Source organism: Notothenia rossii (assembly GCF_949606895.1).
Source record: "Notothenia rossii genome assembly, chromosome: 8".
NCBI lineage: Eukaryota > Metazoa > Chordata > Actinopteri > Perciformes > Nototheniidae > Notothenia > Notothenia rossii.
Window position 1 is genome coordinate 75,126,624 of NC_136906.1, and position 25,213 is coordinate 75,151,836.

At 39.5% G+C, this 25,213-nt stretch overlaps 1 protein-coding gene across 2 annotated transcripts; it reads left to right on the top strand.

The window, feature by feature from the left end:
• Nucleotides 1-3,079: 3,079 nt before the first annotated feature.
• On the top strand, nt 3,080-25,187 carry LOC307016741 (DNA (cytosine-5)-methyltransferase 3A-like). Of its 2 annotated transcripts, none has more exons than XM_079646027.1 (17): nt 3,080-3,283; nt 4,867-5,025; nt 6,019-6,126; nt 6,855-7,002; nt 8,789-8,938; nt 9,309-9,353; nt 9,466-9,545; nt 10,828-10,940; nt 12,881-13,064; nt 14,975-15,059; nt 15,536-15,681; nt 15,807-15,897; nt 17,719-17,867; nt 18,650-18,735; nt 19,095-19,164; nt 20,277-20,395; nt 21,098-25,187. In XM_079646027.1, the coding sequence occupies exons 1-17, from the start codon at nt 3,110-3,112 to the stop codon at nt 21,237-21,239; spliced, it is 2,049 nt and encodes a 682-aa protein (XP_079502153.1). In that variant the 5' UTR covers nt 3,080-3,109; the 3' UTR covers nt 21,240-25,187. The 2 variants fall into 2 exon arrangements, with proteins under 2 accessions (XP_079502153.1, XP_079502154.1); XM_079646028.1 differs by having other exon boundaries at nt 20,325-20,395.
• Nucleotides 25,188-25,213: the final 26 nt, after the last annotated feature.

The window sequence follows — 25,213 nt, forward strand, 5'->3', positions numbered from 1 at the left end:
CTAATAAATTCAAAGGTATTTTGATTTAAATCCATATTTGAAATGGTCAATACATTATTAAATAACAATAACTATTTAAAACAAAACTGAAAAAGTAATGGAGCTGGGATTCTAGATGGGGGATCTAAATGATAAACTAAAGTATAGTTCAAGCCATCGAAACAAAAGAGTTTTAAACAAAGAAAAACAACAAATATATTTCTTAGGATTGAATTCATCTTTTTGTTCTGCCAGATATTTCTCAAGCTGCAGCTCCTCCTGGATTGTGTCGGACAAGGCTGTGTACATATGTATTTTAATATTCACTATACTTCATATTGTCATGTTATGAATACACTGCATACTCACAACATGCTCATCGTGTGAAGTATTGAGTTCATATATAATATTTAAGTTGTGGGAAAAAAGTCCTGACTTCACATCAGGCATCCCAGATGTTTTAGAAACGAGTGACGACATGTGGAGTTTCCCTTACAGTGTGTGTGTGTGTGTGTGTGTGTGTGTGTGTGTGTGTGTGTGTGTGTGTGTGTGTGTGTGTGTGTGTGTGTGTGTGTGTGTGTGTGTGTGTGTGTGTGTGTGTGTGTGTGTGTGTGTGTGTGTGTGTGTGTGTGTGTGTGTGTGTGTGTGTGTGTGTGTGTGTGTGTGTGTGTGTGTGTGTGTGTGTGTGTGTGTGTGTGTGTGTGTGTGTGTGTGTGTGGGTCAGTGTGTGTGTGTGTGGGTCAGTGTGTTTGAGTGTAAGGTCTCTCTACCATCCGTGTAACAGGCTGATTAGGGTTTTATGAGGTTAGAGGTCAACAGGAGCAGGAGGAAGAGTGAACTTGTGACCTCGGTGTCAAACAGAGGAGAAACTGTCCTGACCCGAGACTCTCACGTTTACTGTCTCACTTCCACTTGAATTGATGTCGTCATCCCTCCTCCTCCTCCTCCTCGTCTTCTTCTTCCTTTCTGTGATGTTTGGGAATTGTATCACACATTCATTAGATTACATTTGGGTTTTGTGGAGTGGAACTCAAGTTGTTTCCTGCAGTTAAAAGGAGAAGAATGTTTTTAGGTCATGGAAATGCTGTGCAGGAGTCGTGGGATTTTTAAAAACCTGGGCCCCAGTGAGATTCTTGCTTTCTAAGGAATGAGGTTATGATTATTTTTTTAAAGTTGTCTCATCTGAAACCGAGAGAACACAGCTGCTGTTTTTCTTTCTTAATAGACTCTCCATATATCGCTTATCGATCAAACAAATAATAATAGTTAAGTGACTTTCAGCTTTGATTCCTGGTGTATACAGGGGATCCGCGGGGTCTTAAAAAGTATTTAAAGTTGATAAATGAATTTAGCGAAAATGAATGCTATTAAAAAGTATTAAACAGCATTTTCCAAGGTATTACATTTTGTAGCTTGTTTTCAATAAGTATATAAATTGTCCAAAGAGGTTGTATTCTACAGTCTGCCTGAATGTAATCATTGCGTAGGTGTGTAGTGTGATTCTGTGTAGTTTATTTATTCCAAACTATTCCCCACATTACATTCCGTTTTTTGAATACTTTTGTACTTAAAGCAGGACTTTTGCTTGTAATGGAGTATTTGTAACTTTGCTTCTTCTTGAGTAAAATACTTCTCTCTCTTTGTACATAAAACACAACATCAGCTTTTGTAGCGTGGCACTATTGCTTCTGGCTTCTCTCTCTGTAAACATGCTCCACTTTGAAATCCCTCTGTATTTTATTCCTCAGTTTTATAATATAATCCCTCCCTCTCTCTTTTCTGCCTCTCCTGAACCCGTTGAACTGCCTCCCGCCGCACCCTTTCTCCCCACTCACTTCCTGTTTAGAGGAACACTCAGAGGATTGTTCCTGCAGCCGGGGGCAACGAGGCCTTGATGTAGAGCAGCCACCATCAGCTGGAAGCTGCCACATAAAACTACAATTATACAAAAAACTGTGTTTGTGCATGCACACCATCGTGAATAAAGCAAAACGCTTATGAGAGATGAGAGACTTTAAGGAAACACACATGAGGAGACAATGCCTTTTGACACATTGAAGCTGGTGTAATAGGTTTAACAAACAAAGTTTTGTGTTGCACTGTTGGAGGAGCCTGTGACCTAAGATTTTCATCGTCATAACTACACTGTCGCTATGTTCATATGACCAATAAAAGCCTTGAACCTTGAAGTGTTAAGTGTTGAAACTTTGCCTGTAACTCATCTTTAACACATATATATTGGATGATAATGTTTTGCTAAATTGCCTTTTATTTCAGGGTGTCCGCGGGGCATTTTCCAAGGTATTACATTTAGTAGCTTGTTTTCAATAAGTATATAAATGGTCCAAAGAGGTTGTATTCTACAGTCTGCCTGAATGTAATCATTGCGTAGGTGTGTAGTGTGATTCTGTGTAGTTTATTTATGGCATCCCGTTGGATCTGACGTCATCTGAACAGGACATCGCACGCTCACTGCTTGATAGCGCGCGAAGGTCCGTTTACGCCGGTTGTTAAACAACATCGTTATGGGGAAATGCAAGTTTGCGTCCAAATGGTTGGATGATAAGGAGGAAGGACAATCAATACTCTATATAGTACATGTGAGGTGAAGTGTGTCGCCAAGGTAACCGGTTAAAACTCAAAGTGGCGATGAGGTCTTAAAATGTATGGAGAGGGTCTTAAAAAAGGTCTTAAAAGGGATTACATCTGACTTCAGGATTCCCGCATACCCTGTATATAAAAACATACCTCAAGTTTATTTATTCAAATAGCACATTTCATTCAAACATGCATTCCCAAAGTGCTTCAAGATAAAACAATAAATAACATTATGCAAGACTAAAAGTTACAACAATAAACATAGCATATCGTTTTTTGGTGGAGCATTTAACTTTGACTTGACCAAATGTCACACGTTTTAATATTTGTAATTAAATGTGGCCATAACAGATCCTTAATTTATATATATATATATATGTTGTAATCTAAATGAGTGTATATGTGACTGGCCTAACATATGTATCTATTATATAAACTGCGATAAACATACACTTTGTAAAATTCAAAAATGAAATAAAATGTGTCTGATCTTCCGTTACAGGCGGAGCGTCGGGCGTACATAGAGGCAGAGATGAACATAATGGACGCCCAATCAGAAGCCATCTTTCAGAAAGAGGAGGGGCCATCAAGCCCGGCCCCGCCCCCTTCACATCAACACACCGCCCCCGCTTCGCCAACAGTTGCCGTGACGCCAGAGCCCGGCAACAGGGTGGAGCGGGCCACGCCTCGAGAGATGGAGTACCAGGTGAGAGATTCATATTAATAAATATTCATACAGGACTTTTTGAACTAAATACTGTACGTCCCCAATTAGGACAGGGAACATATTAACCTATTACAACAATATAACATGCATATGAACACGTTACAATCATATTAAAATGCATAAGAATTAGCCGGACACAAATGTCTAAACCTTCGTGTCCCACAATATTTAATTTAATATAAAATGTATGAATTAGTGCCGTCAAGTTGTTATCATGTGCACACAAGAAAAAAAATATATAGTTTCGGGAGTTCAGTTTCATAGAAATAATTTTTTTTTTCACTGCTTTACTTTAATTGATAACAGCATAATTATAGATCTTGAAATTGTATAGCATTTCTTTAAAACAATATTTACAAAGTGCTTGAAACACAATCAAACCCAGAGGCAGCAACAATACAAAAGGTCATCAGAAGGAAAACATGTGCCACTTAACACACGATAAACAAAGATTAAAATAAGAGTGATTCACATAAAAGCCTTTTTATAACATTGCTTTTAAGGTGTGCTCAAATCAACTGTGAAGACATTGAAAACTTTCAAGGCTAAGAAATGTTAGATTCAACACTTTGTATGAGATTGTGCTTCCATAACATGTCCTTTATTACATTTAACCTGTTGTGGAAACATTTCTCGATCAAATTGATATGAAACAAATGAGATAAATATCGCTGTGTCACATCGGGACTTTAACCCTAAACTTTCACAGTGACATATATGCACAATCAGAAATATGATTATGATCTGCTCAGTTAATTTAACTGATTCAATTATATTGAGTTGATATATTCTTTATTCTTCAATTCAAAGAATGTTCAAACTAATTTAAACCAAAAAATCATCCTCATTCATTAAGTTATAAATAAGAGTTATTTTACCAATAAAGCCCAATTTGACATATAAGTCACATTTCAGATATTTGACACTAGGGGGGGGTTATGTCAGAAATGTGTTTTGTCTATTTAGTCTAAATTATGTTCCCCTTAATTTTCCCAAAAGTAGAAATGTTTCCGGGTTCTTATGGGTTAATATCCACTTTGTGTTTGTTCTGAAACTTTTCAAATACTAAATAAATATTTTTTACAAATGGCAAACTGTATTAAAAGCAAAACCTTTTAGTCTGGGTTGCTTCATAACATGTCAGGCTTTTATAATGAATTTTCCAAACAAGCTTTATTTTATAAAACAGACTCTAACATTCAGTGTACATTTTAATACTAGTTGAACATAACATTTTTACATTTGTATGTGTTTTTATATGTTAGTTATTGTGCTTTTATCATGTTTTTAATTATTGTTTTATAATTCTACTCCCATTGTGTTATTTGATATTGTATTTATTCCCTGTACAGCACTTTGGTCAACTGAGGTTGTTTTAAATAAAGATCGAGATTGAGATAAAGAGTTTTCGTATGTAGCAGTGTTGAAACTGTCTCCACTGAATTACTTTTGAAACGATACTTTAGATTTGAGTCTATAATTATGTATCATAGAGAATGCTAGCTATAGTATCTCATATCATGAGTTCTGGTTTTAACTGGTCTTGTGTTCTGCGCTGACAGGACGGCCGGGGTTTTGGAATCGGTGTCTTGGTGTTCGGGAAGCTGCGGGGTTTCTCCTGGTGGCCCGGCAGGATCGTGTCCTGGTGGATGAGCGGCCGGAGCAGAGCTGCAGACGGCACTCGCTGGGTCATGTGGTTCGGAGACGGAAAGTTCTCTGTGGTGAGGAAACCCTTGGAATAAAATGATTTGATTACTGGTACACAGAGGGGTTTAATCTCCAGTAGAATCACATTTCATGTTCTTCCACAGAGAGAGAGAGAGAGAGAATATGTATGTTATAGCTAAAATGCAAAATGCCAAAGCTTAATGTCTTCAACAACGTGAGCTCCACTTTTCTAATTTAACGCTTTTATAGACACACGAAAACACTTTTAGTAAAAGCAATGTTTGTTTTAATTCAAAACTACATCGGTTTTGATCAGAAACAAGATAACCTCGATTTTATTTTGTGTGATTTATTCTAATATCTAATGTGATTTTATAAAACGGACAAGTCAAATCAAGCAATCTGATTGGTTCTCAGCCGTGATATAATGAGCGTATATCACGGGTAGAATTGTAGTTACTTTTCACAAGTCAGTATCCCTCCGCGTCTGAGAAAAGCTACAACCGTTACATTACGTCCGTTACGAAACTAACTAACTAACAAAGCTTAAGATGGAAACATGTAAGGGATAATGTGCAGCAAGGACTTATTGACCGTTGTTAAGGACGCTCACATCTGCAGAAAGAAGTCCGGTCGATTTAACTGTATACAGCAGGGGCTTTTCAAACTGGGACAAGAAAACAGCGGAGAAGTAACGGGGTTTTACTTCTCCGCTTTGCGTCGGGCCGAACCACGCCCCTTAACTGTGATATAATGACCATATACCACGGCCTGTCGTGAGCTATTGCTTAATTAGAAACCATAAGTCAGATACTCCTAAAGAATTTGTTATGATGCTGGTTAACATTTCTCTGCTTTTTATTTAGTAATAGTTTATACTAGTTCCATATTTTCTCCTATTTTAAATCTTATTGGAATTCCTCTTACTTACCTAAAGTCCCGTGCCTTGATGAGACGTCTTTCCTTAAAATACATATTGTTACCGATGCAAACAAAATGACCGTAGTGAAGGATTTCCAGGACCTCATGATGTGTTTGTTTTGCAGGTGTGTGTGGAGAAGCTCATGCTTCTGAGCTCCTTCTCATCTGCCTTCCACCAACCCTCCTACAACAAACAGTCCATGTACCGGAAAGCCATTTTCGAGGCTCTGCAGGTAAAAAAAACCTACATTTTTTAAAATCCATTTCAGGGTTCCTTCTGAAGTCTGGTTTGAGATCAATCATGTAGCTATACTTATGTGTTTCCTTCATAGATAAAATGAACGTCTAAAAGACCAAAGTGAAAGTTCACATTTGACTGCTCCTACTTCCTTTTTATGTAACAAGCTCTGCATTTTTGGAGGTGTCGTTTTCTTTTAGCTCTGCCCTATGTTTTTAAGTGGGAACATGTGTCTACATCTCATATTTCTGTGGGATACACTTCGATCCAGCAGTGCTTAGTTTTGTTTTTCTAAGTAATTCAGAACACATGGTCATTGTCTTCTCCACGGAGTCGTTATTCACTCAAACCTTTTTAACGTTATAAACAAGTGGTGAAAGATGTTGTACTTTGAGTAAGAAAAAAGAAAGTAGAAAGAACGTGAGGTCAAAGAAAACTATTTATACTATGTGTGTATCTCCCACTGCACTGTGACTTGAATGAATGTACCTTTGTTATTCATGTTTTATTATCTTTGCTTTTAAATTAGTGTTTTTAAAAGCCAATTTCTAATTTGTTTCTTCTTAATGTCTTTCATTTCTGTAAAGCACTTTGAATTGCCTTGTGTTGAAAGGTATAAATAAACTTGCCTTGCCTTTGATACTTCAAGTTCAGTCATCAATTCCATATTTACCCTTCTTATAATCCCATGTCTTTCCCTCTCTGTGTGTATTGTGTGTGTAGGTGGGCAGTGTGCGTGCGGGGCGGCCCGTTCCCTCCTGTGATACGAGCGAAGATGCGGAGGGGTTGGAGACTCAGACCCGACAGATGATAGAGTGGGCCATGACCGGCTTCCTGCCCAACGGCCCGTCATCACTGGAGCCTCCAGAGGGTAAATCCTTTGATATATCATTCATACGGATCAGTTTTTGACACAAGTGGTCCTTCATGTGTTTTAGGCAAAGGAAGTGTCCTTATAATGGTTTCCAGGCACTTCCCCTTGCTTCAATTCATAATTCGTTAAGGGGTCGGAAGCAGGGGGATGATTTAAAAATATATATAAATACCTATTCCCATGTTCTTATATAGATACACACATACATATACATAAACATACATACTTGAGACACAGTCAGCAGGTATGCAGTAAAGTGAAGTGTTTTGGCCCTAGTAAAAAAGTAGCATTGAAGTTGTATTTTAGGTTTTGTTTTTGCGATAATCAATCAATCAATTTTCTCCATCTATTGTCAGCTATGTGTCTTTGGTTTCTAATTCCATATGTTATCGTTTCCAAAATATACACTCAATTATTTAAATTTTAATATTAAACCCTCACATACTGTAGGATTGGTCTTGTAAAGTGCTATGTACAAATATACCTTTTTTACGCAATAACACAAAGCCACTAATACAACATCTAGGATACAGTAGATGCTTCATTTCAAATCTTCCCGTGCGAGCCTTTTAGCTTAAATTGTTCCTATGATTGCTAAAATGTTATTTTAGCTAGTTTCCTCCATACCCTTAGCTGCTGTTACGTCACTATCGTCTCGCCCATCGTGTTATAACTCTCGCTGCCAGAGGGGGGAGGCAAAGGTTGATGCTAAAGCTTTAAAGGCATGGTGTCTGTGTTAGGGAGAGGGGGAACATGATATTATCCAGAGGAAGATGACCTCATGGAAGTGACATCATAAAGTGGCCAAAATCTGATCAGCTCATTTTCAGACAGGTTTTTATAGAAATGGATCAAAAAGAGAGAGAATCTTTGTTCCTGAAACTTTCAGAGTCTCTTTCCACAGAGGGGACACATGTTGATGTAGAAGAGACATGGAGAAGAGGGGACACATGTTGATGTAGAAGAGACATGAAGAAGAGGGGACACGTGTTGATGTAGAAGAGACATGAAGAAGAGGGGACACATGTTGATGTAGAAGAGACATGAAGAAGAGGGGACACATGTTGATGTAGAAGAGACATGAAGAAGAGGGGACACATGTTGATGTAGAAGAGACATGGAGAAGAGGGGACACATGTTGATGTAGAAGAGACATGAAGAAGAGGGGACACATGTTGATGTAGAAGAGACATGAAGAAGAGGGGACACATGTTGATGTAGAAGAGACATGGAGAAGAGGGGACACATGTTGATGTGGAAGAGACATGAAGAAGAGGGGACACATGTTGATGTAGAAGAGACATGAAGAAGAGGGGACACATGTTGATGTAGAAGAGACATGAAGAAGAGGGGACACATGTTGATGTAGAAGAGACATGAAGAAGAGGGGACACATGTTGATGTAGAAGAGACATGAAGAAGAGGGGACACATGCTGATGTAGAAGAGACATGGAGAAGAGGGGACACATGTTGATGTAGAAGAGACATGAAGAAGAGGGGACACATGTTGATGTAGAAGAGACATGAAGAAGAGGGGACACATGTTGATGTAGAAGAGACATGGAGAAGAGGGGACACATGTTGATGTAGAAGAGACATGAAGAAGAGGGGACACATGTTGATGTAGAAGAGACATGGAGAAGAGGGGACACATGTTGATGTAGAAGAGACATGGAGAAGAGGGGACACATGTTGATGTAGAAGAGACAGCACAAAGTGGATTTTATAGGCCTACCAGGTGACCTTTAATACGATGTTCATTGTGTTCCTGTATTCCCGCAGAGGAACAGAATCCATGTAAGGAAGTCCCCGTCTTCCCAGAGATGTGGGCGGAGCCGGAGGCCGCGTACACGCCTCCGCCCACAAAGAAACCACGCAAAAACGCAGCGGAAAAACTAAAGATCAGAGAGGTGATCGACGAAGGGACCAGAGGTAAGCTTAGAAATAACATTTCATCTGAAGCTGCTTTTAATCAAATGAATTCACAACCTCTCTGTACTGTGTGATTCTTTTTTAAGTAGCGGAGTTAACTCAGAGAACATCTTTAAAAAAATGCCGGTGGTTAAACATTTTTTTCTTTTCATAGTTTTCCTACAGAAAAACATCCTGAATAATATATCAGAATTGTTCTGTTTTGACAAAAATACATAATTGAACTCAAAATGTAATTATGTTTTTATTAATATATGACATGTTAACAGTCTTTTGAATGATTCTGTATAGAAATTATTGCTTCGTTAACGAACTGTCTGCATGTTTTCTTATTCAAAATGTACGTTTTCTTATGTGTTTTTTGTTCCAGAGAGACTCATATGTGAGGTCAAACAGAAAACCAGGAACATAGACGGTAACGTTTCAGATTGTTCTCATACTTGTTGTACCTTACCTTACCTACATTCATGTAATCAAAGGGCCAAACAAAGAGTTGAATATAACAATGTGATGTTGTCTGTGTTCAGATATGTGCATCTCCTGTGGAAGCCTCAACGTCAGCATCGAGCATCCTCTGTTCGGAGGGGCCATGTGTCAGGGCTGCAAAGTAAGAAAAAATAAGATTATTTAATTATACTTTTCTTTAGTTAAATGTATTTAACCAACATCCGTGTACACCGCAACTATGATATATACATTCATTTCGAGTATTTACCCCTTTAAGTTCTAGGAGTGGATGATTTTTCCACAGTCTTGGATTTGTCGATGATAAGAGATGACATTTAATTTTGATGCTTTGTAAAAATTGTGCAGAAAACCCTTAACATATCATTTATACAGTAAGTCCCATAGGGCTAAGAGAATGGGTTAACTTGTGAAAAAAAGGAATACAACTAAAAATGATTATTAAGTACATTTCTTTTGTTCAATATATTTTTTAATGGAGTCAAAAGTAATGTAAAAGATAATTAAAGAAACATTTATAATAGATAAGGAAATAAAGAATAATAACAATAATACATGTACCCATATACTCACATATGTATACCCACATACTGTACACCCATACCCATACATTTACATACACATATACACATACATACATGTATATAAAAAACTAAAAAATATACATTCATAGTCCCCCTTTCTTCCTAACTAGTATCTTAAGTTCAGCTATGTATGCTATCACAGAGCCCCAGGCAGATTCAAACATTTCTGAAGAGCCCCTCAGGTTATATTTAATCTTCTCCAAGTTCAGATACAGCATAAGATCTTTGAGCCATAGAGATGCTTTAGGTGCTAACGAGGATTTCCATTCTAGGAGTATTCTTCTACGTGCTAATAGAGATGCAAAGGCTATACTGTCCTTAGTTTTCCTCCTCATCATTCGGTGGCCAGGTAGTACTCAAAAAATGGCAGTTTCTGCACATGGTGTAAATACCACGTCCAAGGCTTCAGCGAGGTGTTTGAAAATGCTTGTCCGGTATCCTTGTAGGCGAGGACAAGACCAAAACATACGAGTCATGTTTGCTGGTTGATTTCTTGATTGAAAGTCTGATACAACATAATGTGTGATGTAATCCTGTAATGGCCGGGAAATCAATCATTGTGGTTTGTTTCAATTGGGACATTTAGACTTTTTAGGCCCAAATTGTCCCTAGTGAGGTACAAGGCCAACTAGGCCAAAAAATGTTCAGGGGAATCACAGGGGAAGTTGTATTTCAAAAGCCTCAAAGAAAATGTGTTGAGATTACACAGACACATGGAAACAGTGGAAATCCAACACGTCATAATGGCTGACAACAAAGACTCTCTCCCTCTCTCCCTCTCTCCCTCTGTCCCTCTCTCCCTCTCTCCCTCTCTCCTGACCCTGTGTTGTTGCCGGGCAGAACTCGTTCCTGGAGTGCGCGTACCAGTACGACGACGACGGCTACCAGTCCTACTGCACCATCTGCTGCGCAGGAAGAGAGGTGCTCATGTGTGGTAACAACAACTGCTGCAGGTCAGTACACACTCTGTGTATTCATACATCCAGGAGAAGATTCAAGGTTCAAGATTCAAGGCTTTCATTGTCATGTGTGCATAGCTACAGTGTTGTTATGACAATGAAAACAGTGCAACACAGTAAAACAGATAATAGTGCAAGTAAATTAAAGCAAATATAATATAATATAAATATTGCAGAATAGTCTATACAAGTAATTGGAATATTGATATATCTAAGTTGCAAACAGATGAATGGATGTTCTTTCCAAAGTTCAGGTGTTTATTTCAAATCGACAGAAACAATTTACCCATAAATGTCATGTTTTTATAAAGTGTATTTTGGCATCCAGGCTGTGACCTCATCAGCTCAACACAGCAGATATTTAGCCATGCTGTGGTGGAAGAAAATACACTTGAAGTACCAAAAGTAAAAGTAAACATTATGCAGAATGGCCAATTACATCATAACATATATCTATAAATGTGTGAATGTCATCGTAGGATAATTAGTGATGTAATAATCTGTAAGCGTCACCATTTTTACAGCTGGTAAAGGTTGGTGTGATTTAAACTACTTCATATACTGCTGGGTAGATACATACTTCATATTAATGTAATAACCTGTATAAAGTAGCCTACATTGGAAATACTCAAGTAAAGTACAAGTAGCATGCAATCTTGGACTATAAACATACTTTTTAAGCATACGTTTAATGCATAAAATAGTTCAACTACTTTGAAAACATTATCAAACCATAATTTGGTAGCCACAGTGACCATAAGGACCCACAGGTGTCACATGACATTTAAATGTTCTGGAAAGTTCCTTATACAGCTTTAGCCTTTATTTTATCTCATGAAGTCCCTCAGTGACAGACCCTGAACAGTCTGGTGGGTCATGGGCCAGGTCATGTGATGTTGTGTTCCCATGACAACATGTCCAAGATGTGCCAGACTAACACATGTGACTGAACAAGCTACTTTTCAAAAGCTTTTTTTTGTTGCTAAAGGTAACATTTAAGCCATTTTAGAATTAAAATGCTTACATAACATGTCCTTTATTACATTTAACCTGTTGTGGAAACATTTCTTGATCAAATTGATATGAAACAAATTAGATAAATATCGCTGTTTCACATCGGGACTTTAACCCTAAACTTTCACAGTAAACCCAAAGTGACACATATGCACAATCAGAAATATTACTATGATCTGCTCAGTTAATTTAGCTGATTCAATTATATTTAGTTAATATATTCTTTATTCCTTCAATTCAAAGAATGTTCAAACTCATTTTAATCAACAAATCATCCTCATTAATTAAGTTATAAATAAGAGTTACTTTACCATTAAAGGTCCCATGTCATGCTTTTCCGGTTATTACCCGTTCCCTTGTTTATTATGAAGCTTTTTCTAATGTAAACGGTCTGCAGAGTCACAAACCCTCAAAGTACACCCTGTAGCGAGTAAAAATGCGGACTTCCTCACACACACACACACTCGGCGGGACGTTGCGAGGCTCGCTGGTGCGAGGAGCGGGACACTGTGAGCTGGCTCACTGGTGTGGGGACGGCGAGACAGCGAAACACCGCGAGACACCGCGGAACTCACCCTGAGCACACACACAAACTCCCAGCCAGGCTGCGGGTGTGTGTGTGTTTCAGGCTGGGTTTTGCTGTGTCCCGCTGTGTCTCGCTGTCTCGCAGACGGCCACTGGGCTCACAGGGAGTGGGGGGGGGGGGGGCAGGAGCTCCAACAAGCCATTTAGGACAGAGAGTGAATACACATGCTATACAGAGATGCTGTATGAGAAACCAATGTGAGTTTGGAAAATTGCACAATATAAATTTATTTTAGTAAACCTTATAATAATAAATCAATATCATATATATTATAATACACAATCATGATCATTCAATGCATGAAAACCCAGTCTCATGTTGTGTGTGTGTGCAGGTGTTTCTGCGTGGAGTGTGTGGATCTGTTGGTGGGGACGGGCTCTGCGGCGGTCGCCATTAAAGAAGATCCCTGGAACTGCTATATGTGCGGATCTAAAGGCGCCTACGGGTTGCTACGGCGACGGGACGACTGGCCCTCCAGACTGCAGATCTTCTTCGCCAACAACCACGAACAGGACTTTGTGAGTCGCCCAGTTTACAACAACTTAGATTATAATAATGTATACATATCATCTTTGTCGTAGAGAGAGGGGGGGGTTGAGGTGACGTGCAACAACATTAACATTAACCTTATCTGTTGGTCGCTTGTTAGCAGACCCTTCACGCGATGGCAGAGTGAACAGGTACAGGCAGGGCCCATAGTGATAGCCCTATAGTTTAATCTACTACCCACACATAAACATATGGACATGGGTTACTATTTAAAAAAAATTGTAAATGTATTTAGGAACCTATCAATGTGATTTTAAGTGGGGGTGGACCTCAAATCCTAGGGGGGTCCGGGGGCATGCTCCCCGGTAAGATTTTTTATTTTATTTTGGAGTTAAATGCATCAATCTGGTGCATTTCGAGGGGCAAATAAAGAGACTAGATCTATGGGAACACCTATATGAAACAAAACTGTATACATTTCAATAATCATAAAATCATAAGAACATTGCCATAACCAATAACATAACATTTCCAATATGAAAAAAACACTGAAACTTGTTTATTTATTTATTTTTAGTTCATTTATAGTTGTGAGTGTGTCTGTGCTCCTGAATCAGCCTCTCCTGTCTCCCTCCTCTCCTCCCTGCTCCTCTTTGAGGCAGCAGCAAAGACTAGTTTTAGCTTTCAACAAGTTTTAAAAGTGTATCTTACCTTTTTTCACCTAGTTAACTTTTTATTTATTTATTCATGCATATTTTACTAATCACTACCATCTCAAATGGAAATATGTGTTTACATAAATGGTGACCAAACCGTTTGAGACTGTGAGACTGACCGTTGAGTGGCCCGACCAAGCAAGGAGGCAGAGGCAGAACGTCCAAATACAACCCGGTGTGGGCATTTATTCAAATCATGGGCACATGATTCACAGCCTCAATTACTGTCCATCTGAACACAGTCAGCAGCCACAAGGATCTCACACACACTACCTGTCCACTGACAGGGAAAGCAGAGCCTAAATACACACACACTAATCAGGCCAAAAAGGCACAGGTGGGGGGGGAGACAACACAGGGCAACAGGTGAACACAATCACCAGCCACAGACAAAACGGGAGGGGGAACACTTTCAAACTAAACCACATGTGCAATATTACAAGGCCCGAAGCCGTCAGTCCACAGTGACGAAGTTACCTTTGTCACAGAGACCCACTGAGAACTTAGACTTAGTGAACTATCTAAACACTCAGAGAGTCCTTTACCTCACCTGAGCTGAGGTTATCCCGAGCTTGAATGACACACAGAGACCAATCAAGGGCTTTGATTTATGATCTGTATGACAGTGGCCATGTCGGCAGGCCACATCATGTAGACAGCCAGTCACCCTGTGTGAGGCAGGCCACTTAACAGGCCAGGCCATCGGGAAACCCCCCTGTCCTCCCGATGGCCAGTCCGGGACTGGGTACAGGAGGCGTAGAGCGAGGGATCATCGTCCACAAGTTAATCGATCGCAGATGGCGTCGTGGTCACGGACGAATAAAAAATAAAAATAATTTTTTTAAAAACTAAATGGGTGGCGAAATATACTTGGGCGGCCGTTAATATACCTGGGCGGGCGGCCCAAGTATAGTCTATGTGTGGGAAACCCTGTGTAAAGTTAATATATCCGCTATCCTAATCAGATGAAACACTTCTCAGTTGAAGTGAAAACATTAATATTTGGGGATCAGAGAAGCTTCTGCTCCAGCGCTCGTCAGCCATAAATGATCCACGAAGGCTGAAACATCCAAACAGACCGACGTGTTCACAATCAATTATTGATCATCTGCAGCCAGACTGTTTCCCATAAGATCAGATAGTCATCTTGAATTAAGCTGAAGTGTTAATATGAATCTAATCCTGTTCAAATAAATGTATTTTCTTCCCTTGTTGTCTGTTAGGAGCCAGCCAAGTTGTATCCTCCAGTTTCGGCAGAGAAGAGGAAACCAATCAGAGTTCTCTCTCTGTTTGACGGCATTGCCACAGGTACACATGCAGAAACTAACGATTATATTGATTGTTGTTGAATCTATTTCATAATAGAAGATTTCAGCTGCTCCACCATTTCCCAGACTTTAATTCATCAACAATTATTGTATTCACTTTTGACTTTTAATTTACTTTAATCATCACCTTAATTCGTCCAATACTTTGCTTTATGACCAAATTCCCAACTTCCTCTGGTGTACTTGCCAAAGCACCAGTGCTGTTCAGTGCTTATTGGCCAAAGTTAGCAAGCTATACCACGATGGTAAACATGGTAAATTATATCTACTAAATATCAGCATGTCATCATTGTCATTATGAGCATGTACGCATGATACCATAGATGTGTGTGAGACTGGAACAGAAGTGAATTATCCCTCTTCATACGGCAGAATTATGCATTTATTTACGAAAATAGGGCTTGTTTTTCTAGACTTTTTCAAGAATGTGTATTTTTATGTGTGTGTGCAATCCAGGTCTGCTGGTGCTGAGGGATCTGGGGATGCAGGTGGACAAATATGTTGCGTCCGAGGTGTGTGAGGACTCCATTACTGTGGGCATGGTCCGACACCATGGCCGCATCATGTACGTGGGAGACGTCCGCAACGTAACACGCAGACATGTGAGTCAATAACTGTTCAACCTTGTGGGGACATAGTGGTAGATGAAAGGGAAACATTTATTTCTTCTTACATGTTTGTTTATTGTTACCCTTTCTTTATTGCTGATCTCAACTTATGCTTATAGATCGAGGAGTGGGGACCATTTGACCTGGTGATCGGAGGAAGCCCCTGCAACGACCTCTCGATAGTCAACCCTGCAAGGAAAGGCCTTTTTGGTAAGTTCTAGGAAAATCTCACTGGTCCCCGGCTTGAGCTTGAATCTCAGGACCCATGTATCTGTGATCCTCTCCAGAATGGAAGTAGTCATCACACACAGAGCATCAACTACTTCCTGAACAGTGTCCTTCACATGCTGATATCCAAGAGAGGGAGTTACACAGTCACAAGATGGAGGAATACCGGTTCTTAGGTAATAATAATAATAGATTTAATTTGTTAGCGCTTTTACAGGTGCTCAAAGAAGCTTTACAGATATAGTGAAGAGAAATGAAAAGAAAGGAACAACAAATAAATATATAGTTAAAGTTAAAGTCAAATAATACAAAAACAATCACACATTAAAAGCCAGATTGAAGAGGTGAGTTTTTGTGAGTTTTTTGAAGGTGGTGAGGTCAGTAAAGTCTCTGATGGGTTGTGGGAGTGAGTTCCAGAGGGAGGGGGCAGCGACGGAGAACGCTCTGTCCCCCCAGGTCCGGTGATTGGTGCGGGTGGGGATGGATAGGAGGTTGGCTTCTGATGAGCGGAGGCAGCGGGAAGGGGTGTGGTGGAGCAGCAGGTCTGTGAGGTAGGGGGGGGGGCTGGTTGTTGAGGACTTTGAAGTTGATTCTTTGACGGACGGGGAGCCAGTGGAGGTTCTGGAGGACGAGATTGATGTGGTCTCGGGAGCGGGTGTGGGTGAGGAGGCGGGCAGCAGAGTTCTGGATATGTTGTCCTGGTGATGTGATTTATGTGGTGGTTGAATTTGAGATGACTGTCGAAGATGACTCCGTGGTTGCAGATGTGAGGGGGGGGAGATAGAGTGTGGCTGTCAATGGTGAAGTTGAAATTCTGGATGTCTTTGATACGGGATGGGGGGCCGATGATGATGATGTCTGATTTGGCACTGTTCAGTTGGAAATCATACATCCTGTCATGTACAAAATACTGACTTTTTCTCAAAATGTTGGCTTTTTTCTGCAAATCTCAAAATTCTGACTTTTTTGCAAAATCTCAAAATTCTGACTTTCGCGAAATCTCGAAATAAATTCTCAAAATGTTTTATTTTTTATTTTTATTATGACTTTTTCCTCAAAATTCTGACTATTTTCTCAAAATTCTGACTTTTTCCTCAAAATTCTAACTTTTTCTCAAAATTCTGACTTTTTCTCGAAATTCTTACTTTTTTCTCAAAATTCTGACTTTTCTCAAAATCCCAAAATGCTGACTTTTTTCTCAAAACTTCAAAATTCTGACTTTTTTTCTCAAAAACCTCAAAGTTCTGACTTTTTCTCTAAACCTCAAAATTATGACTTTTTCTCTAAACCTCAAAATTATGACTTTTTCTCTAAATCTCAAAATTATGACTTTGACAACATGGAGGAATAGAAAGCAGTATTCAATGTTTACTTCAGATTAGCTCCACGTCAGAAATGAGCATGCTTGTCATATCTCTCTCTCCATAGAGGCTGAATCATCATGTTAATCACATAGCTATCATATGCTTCAAACAGTCCTGATGCTCTTCTAGGTAATCACACATCCTGTCATGTTCACAGCTACAGTTGGGATACCTTTGTTATCATGTGGACTCTCATATTGGAAGAGGACATTCAGTATTTTCCCAACAGTAAGAAATGTTACTAGCTTTCTAAACAACCGGATTAGATTTGAACTCAAGTGTCATGTCTCGAAAAGTGTCCTACTGCAAGAAGTCATTATTCATAACAGTTCATTACATTACAGTTTACAATGATTGTGCATTTACACATGCTCAGGGTCCCTAAAGCTCTTTGTGTCAAATTCAATTTGGGGCTGAACTTTCTCTCTCCTCCCTGCAGAGGGGACAGGTAGGTTGTTTTTTGAGTTTTACCGCCTGCTGCACGAGGCTCGACCAAAAACAGGCGACGTCCGTCCGTTCTACTGGCTGTTTGAGAATGTAGTCGCCATGGGAGTCAGCGACAAACGAGACATCTCCCGCTTCTTAGAGGTACAGTGGCATGAACACAGCGACTAACAACAGCTTTAAAGGTCACCTATTATGCAAAATCCACTTGTCCATGTCTCTTCTACATCAACATGTGTCGCCTCTTCTTCATGTCTCTTCTACATCAACATGTGTCCCCTCTTCTTCATGTCTCTTCTACATCAACATGTGTCCCCTCTGTGTAAAGAGACTCTGAAAGTCTCAGGAACAAAGATTATCTCTCTCTTTTTGTCCTGATCCATTTCTATAGAAACCTGTCTGAAAATGAGCTGATCAGATTTTGGCTACTTTATGATGTCATAATGATGTTTTGTCTTGTGTAACCATTAGCCAATCACCAACCAAGGTAACCCCCCCCCCCACACACACCTTATCACCTGAATCTCCTCCTAGAGCACCATTGTGGTCTTTGTAACCAAATATCTCTCAGAGGTGCGTGGGGAGGGGCTCCTTATTTTTCATCTAAACTAACAGACAGAGAATCAGCACTTTGGAAACAGGGCTAAAACAGAGGGGATTATGGGTAATGCTGCAATGATCTGTTTTGGAGTGTTTGGAGCCAAACACTTCAGAGACAGGCTCTGTATATATCTGAGACCTGTAATATATTGATGAAAAACACTATATTAGGGATATTTAATACCAATACATGTTTAACTCAATAAAGCATTAGCAGCCAGTATTTTGTGTCTTCCTGTCTTCCAGTATAATAGGGGACCTTTAAAGTAAATGCATATAAGTACAGATGTAATGAAACAGGAAGTAACCCTGCCTCTCCTCTCCAGTGTAACCCGGTGATGATCGATGCCAAGGAGGTCTCTGCCGCCCACCGCGCTCGCTACTTCTGGGGAAACCTGCCCGGCATGTCCAGGTGAAAACACACACACACACACACTTTTCATTTTCTTGAATATTAAAAAGCTGAATTTGAACGTTATTACTTAATGCTATAACTGTCGACAAAAAAATCCTATAATCTATTAATGATTACATTTTTCATGCTGTGCTTTGAGTGTGAGCTCCTGATTTTGTATGTATTGTCATTTTATTTTGTTTGTTCTTTTGGTTTATTTGTTTTTTGGTATCGTCTAATAAGCTTTTTTTTTTGGTTTATTATGTTGTCTAATTGTGATTATTACTGTCATTGAGAAACACCCTTCAAAAACTAAATGTTTATCCCCAATAAAGAATTTAATTGAATTTGTTCTCCTTCTTTTGACCACCCTACAGACCTCTGTCAGCCATGTCGAATGACAGGTTGGACCTACAGGAGTGCCTCGAGCACGGACGTACAGCCAAGGTTAGCCTCCTCTACGAGTGTGTGTGTGTGTGTGTGTGTGTATAAGTGTGTATGTGCTTTTTATTGAATGGTACCTAACCAGTTTGGGTATTGAATGTTACTTTCTTTTTGATCGGCAGAAAAACTGATAACAAGAGAAAAGTTTGAACCTTTTTGCCCACCACCCATGTTGGTGGTTGGACGCACATTTCCACCACTTAAAGAAAAAAACAATATGAAAACTAAGCCTTCTAATGAAAAATAAAAAGATCCAGTATATCATAATAACTACTTATGATGACTTACTATTACAAAATAATAACTCAGTATTGCAACATTAAAGGTGGGGTAGGTAATTCACTTCAGAAACACTTGTTGTTATATTCCATGGAATGCTCTTAACATCCCGATAGCAATGAATATATTAAATGCTTTGACAATAAATACATAAAAAATGTAATCTGTGGAAGCCGTGGTGCTGTAAAAAGCACGACCAATCATCTGAGCCGGCCCGGCTAAAATAACTGGATGGCCTACCTGCCTGTCAGCCTTCCATCTGTGCACAAACTTATCCCATGCCCTCATTGGTCATGTGTGCGTTCGTGTGTGTTGGAGGAGGGGCTCTGTAAGGAAGTCTGAAGGAAGGGGCGGTTGTGTATTTTCAAATTCTAGCGCACTCGAGCTGGTTTCTCCATTCTTACCCACCCTACCTTTAAGTACATACTATCTCAAAATAACAAGTTTATTAAGAAAAGTAAATCCATCTGTATCTTTTACATACAGATCTTTAATTCATCACATGGGTGGAAATGGGCCTCTACACAGTGTTGTCAATGTCAATTGTCAATGAACTTGTATGCCTGCAGTATTCAAAGAGGTTATATGGAAATTGTAAAATAGGAAATCCATTGATGTCCATTCTAAAGGATTCTGTCTCATCTTTTCTTGCTCTTCCAGCATGAGGAATTGTCAGTCAGTTTTCTCGCTAACAAGATGTTGACTTTATATTTTTTACATCACAACGCATCAAATAACTCTGCTTTACAAATCAACGATAGCTGTAGGATTAAAAAGGCTGTGTGTGTGTCTGTTTGTGTTTTTTGCGTGTGTTTGGTTCTGAATGCTAATTCCAGTTTGAGAAGTTGCGTACGATAACGACACGCTCCAACTCTGTGAAGCAGGGGAAAGACGAGCATTTCCCCGTCTTCATGGAAAGCAAGGAGGACATCCTGTGGTGCACCGAGATGGAAAGGTACAGTGTGTGTGTGTGTTTGTTAAATGTCTCTGTGTTTCTGATCTGCATTGTCTGAATGTCAATGTAGTAAACTATTACTTTTGTGCAACATTTAGAGAGTTTCTGAGTGAAAAAACTATTTCAAATCAAACATATATTTTGACCAAAGAATATTGGTTTTTATAAACAACCAGATTAGATTTTGACTAAAGTGCACTCTGAAATATCAGAAAAAAGTGGAGAAGGCCTTCTCAATATCCTATTCCCCCAAAAGATGTCTTCAAATGTCTTTTGTTTCTTCATCCAATAGTTTAAACCAAAAAGTAATCCAATCTACAACGAAATATGTTTAAAATCCAATTCAATCAGAATTTGTTTTTATTCCAAGTAGGTTTTCACATGCAAGGAATTCAATGTTGTGTATTGGTGCATACACGAAAACAAGGATAAATAAAGATTGAAAAGAAAAGGGAAGTATTGTTTAGAAACGTGCAACATTTTAATTAAAAATCCTGTGTGTGTGTGTGTGTGTGTGTGTGTGTGTGTGTGTGTGTGTGTGTGTGTGTGTGTGTGTGTGTGTGTGTGTGTGTGTGTGTGTGTGTGTGTGTGTGTGTGTGTGTGTGTGTGTGTGTGTGTGTGTGTGTGTGTGTGTGTGTGTGTGTGTGTGTGTGTGTGTGTGTGTGTGTGTGTGTGTGTGTGTGTGTGTGTGTGTGTGTGCAGGGTGTTTGGTTTCCCCGTCCACTACACCGACGTGTCCAACATGAGTCGTCTGGCGCGTCAGAGGCTGCTGGGACGGTCCTGGAGCGTCCCTGTCATCCGGCACCTCTTCGCCCCGCTCAAAGAGTACTTCGCCTGCAACTAGTCACGCACCAACTCTCTCACACACACACACACACACACACACACACACACACACACACACACACACACACACACACACACACACACACATATAACATACAGCACACATGAGGGTTGGCTGACGCAGGATGACACAGATGACCGAACATACTCACATACAGGCCTGCCACAATAACTACATAATATAATGTCCCAGAAATAATGTCATATTAATGTCATTTTAGGACTATTTTAAGCCACAGATATACTAATAATATAAATGAATAATAACATGCAACTACACCGTTCCAAAGAGGTAACCATTTTTTATTATAAACAATATTTCAAGGAATTAGTTGACTTCTAATATATCCTTAATAAAATATAAGATTAATTAATTCACACCACAAAACCCTGCTGTTATTCTGGCATCATGTAAGCTGAAATGTTGTTGACATTATTTATTTATGCAATTAATAAACACGTCATGTTCATAAATCATACGATAGTCAATAATGTTATTATTGTGACAGGCCTACTACACACACGCACGCACGAACGCACGCACGCACGCATACACATACATACATACACAATAAAGGACTGCTTCCCTGGATCCCATGTAGACCACTGGCTGACCTTAGTCCCCTGGTGCTACCTCTCTGATTCTACACACACACACACACACACACACACACACACACACACACACACACACACACACACACAAACACACACACACACACACACACACACACACACACACACACACACACACACACACACACACACACACACACAGACACACACAGAACTGGTGCAGGGTTTAATGTCCTGTCTTCTTAACACACACTCTTCCCTTCCGACCTTCAAACTGGTGTCTTCTTCTGGCTTTACTGTGTGAGGTCAAACCTCCGGGGAGTTGAACGCTGACAAAGACGCCTGACTTTCTGTTTCTGACTTCTCTCTGAATACAGCTACACATCAGAGAATCAAACTGTAACTGTTTCCATGCGTAGTGATACTGCTGCTGACAAATATACGAAAACACACACATCAGTTAACAATCATGGTGCTGGTCAGGCAGTGTTAGAGTTCAAATGGTGCCGCTTTCATACACTTTTAAATACAAGATGTTGGTGCTCGAGGTGACCGAATGCTCTCTGGTTGTTTCAGTCGCTGCAGTTTGTCTTCCCTAACTTAGATGAACTATCTATTGCAAGCAGGTGGGAGCAACACTAAGCAAGTGTGCTGACATTTTAAGATATATTTATGTGGCAAAAAAGAGTCCGAAAGAAAAATGCAATTATGGACAGTAGGATTTGTAAGAAGCCTTTTTTTACGTAACTTCTACTAAATTAGAATTTAATTAGTTTTCTTTTCTTTTTGGAAAGCTGCACTAGAGAACAGATCATTAAAAATGTCTGCAATTTGAAATACAAATTCACAAATTGGTGAATGTGCATGTTTCCTCAAGTAAATACTTGACTACTCACCCTAACTTTCTGCCTCTTTAGTGTTTGCAGCGCCTTCCAGTGGGCAGAAAAAACGTTTCATGAATCTGATTAAAAAAAAATACCGTTGTGTTAGCTGTCAAACAAATAAAAAAATAGAGGAAGAATAAAGTCAGATTTTAGACCTTATACTATATTCGGTTTTGCAATACTTTAGGCAGTGATTGTAAATAAGATTAGCAAATGCTTTGGGTAATATGCGATCATATTCTTTACACTAGTCGTATTTTAAGAATTTGTTTATTCCCACTTGTACTACAACATGTGGGTGTTTTCTGACCCGAACATCTTAAATGAATTAATCCAGATGAGATTGTTTCTGCCTCCAGAGGCCAATTGCCTCTGAGAAATATTAGACAAAAGAAAATTCTTTTGAAATAGCTCAGTCTTGTGCTCACAGAAGCATTTAAATGAAAAGGAAGTCAATCAAACCTGAACCCTTCTGGTTACTAATCAGCTTCTCTAGCAGTTACGCTCCTACTTTGCTTCATAGGGATCCAAACCGTCCTCCTGTTATCGCAGCGACGTTCACTAAAACCAGAGGCAGACCTTCACTCTGTAGACACTATGCTGGATTTCTACTTCCTACGACTGAAACAGACAGCCCTGTGTCATGAAATAACGGATACTTCCTCACATCACACAGATTTGAATGCCCCACCTCTTTTGGGGGGTTTCTTCTGCCTTTTCCCCAAATGTTGGGACGCAATCTGGGACTTGGTACAAGAGAAAACAAGTCAAGATAACTTCATATTTCAAGAGACTCTTGTACACATGCAGGCTATCCTTATAATGTTCAGGAACATTTCCTACATGGGGTCATGTGTGAATTCATGTTAAAATACCCCTCTCCTCACCCACCATGTTCCTGAAAATAATGAAAGACGTCTTCCACCGTGTGCACGTACATCCAGACACTTTTATTCCAGCGTGTGTGAATGGGCGCAAAATGGAAATGTTCCTGAATATAGTGAATATTGAAAGTGTGTCCCAAAATACCAATATTTTATTTACACAGGGCTGTCTTTTAGAGAAACCATCTCTTCAGTCTGGTGCTTTTAGTCCTCAGGCGACAACTTCCTCAGATAACCAGCTGACAACTGGACAAACACACACACATTTACAATAACTAACAATAAACCAGCAGGTTCAACCTTTTTTCCATCATGTTTACTCTGCGTTTATACAACCAACCTTCAGGTGCTTTTTAAAACTCTGTAAACTCTTTTTTAACATCGTTCTTGCAGGGTACACACATACATACACACACACACACACACAAACACACACACACGTGCTGGAAACACAGTGCCGTCTTAAAGCTTTCTCCTTCCACTACAAAACATCAACACACACACATGCATACACACTGTGTTTTTGCCGGCCGCCTGTTGCCATCAGGCTTGGTGCTCCAGATCTCCCCCCCCCCCCCCAGGTGCTGCATGTCAGTCAGTCAGTGTAATCTCTGAATCCATGTTAGATTAGGGAGTAATGATAATAATAATCATGGTAATAATAATTACAATAATAATCTGTTATCGTGTGTGTGTACTGTTCCAGCTTGGTGCTCAGTTCAGTCTCAGCCTAGAGGGGAAGGAGAGGCTCGAGAAAGCATATATTACAGTTAGTATAGTGACTTGTTCTATTGTACCCAAGGATGCCGAAAGACGTTGTCGAAGCAAACTCTCAAACAACAGCGGGTTGAAATGACACAGAATGGAGTTGTGTGGATGACAAAATATAGAAAAATACACAGAAATCCCAACATCTGGGGAAAATTGAAGTAAATACAAAGTTTACCAACAGGATAGAAACATAACGTTTTTATTTGGGAAACATAAATATCATTGTAATAAGTTGAGTTTCCTGAAATAATAATATAAACATATACAAATGTGTGAGCAGACTTCAGCTCATTTTGTGTGATTTCAACACATCTGTTTGAGAATGCCGATGGATTAAAGCAAGAGGAATGGAGGCGATATCTTCAAGCGATGGGTGACTCGGTGATGGTGTTTCTGTTGGCCAGCTTTTGGGCTGAGTGATGCGCCGTTTTCAACACTGATACACTTACAAACATAAAACTCACAAAACACTGTTATTAACAAACACAAACGCAGAGATACACACACAACATGGACACACATACAAGGCTGTGGCGCATGCAGACACTCATCTCATGGACTTAAGGAAAGATGAGCTTTTAGGAAAAAGGAGGACATGGTGGTGTTTCAAAGGTGCTAAAATTTTATCTGAAAATAAGAAAAATATATTGTTAGGAGTATAAATCAAGTTTGTCTTTACAATAACTGTATTTAAGTTTGTCGTAGTAATGAAAAGGCACTATTATTATTCTACTCTTGTATGAATATGAACTAATTAAAAAGGCATTTTAACTTTGTACTTGAACAATGTAAGAAATGAACCGTGAATAAAAAAAGGACTGTTTCTTGTGATTACGTGTTTTCTACCTTTCTGTCAA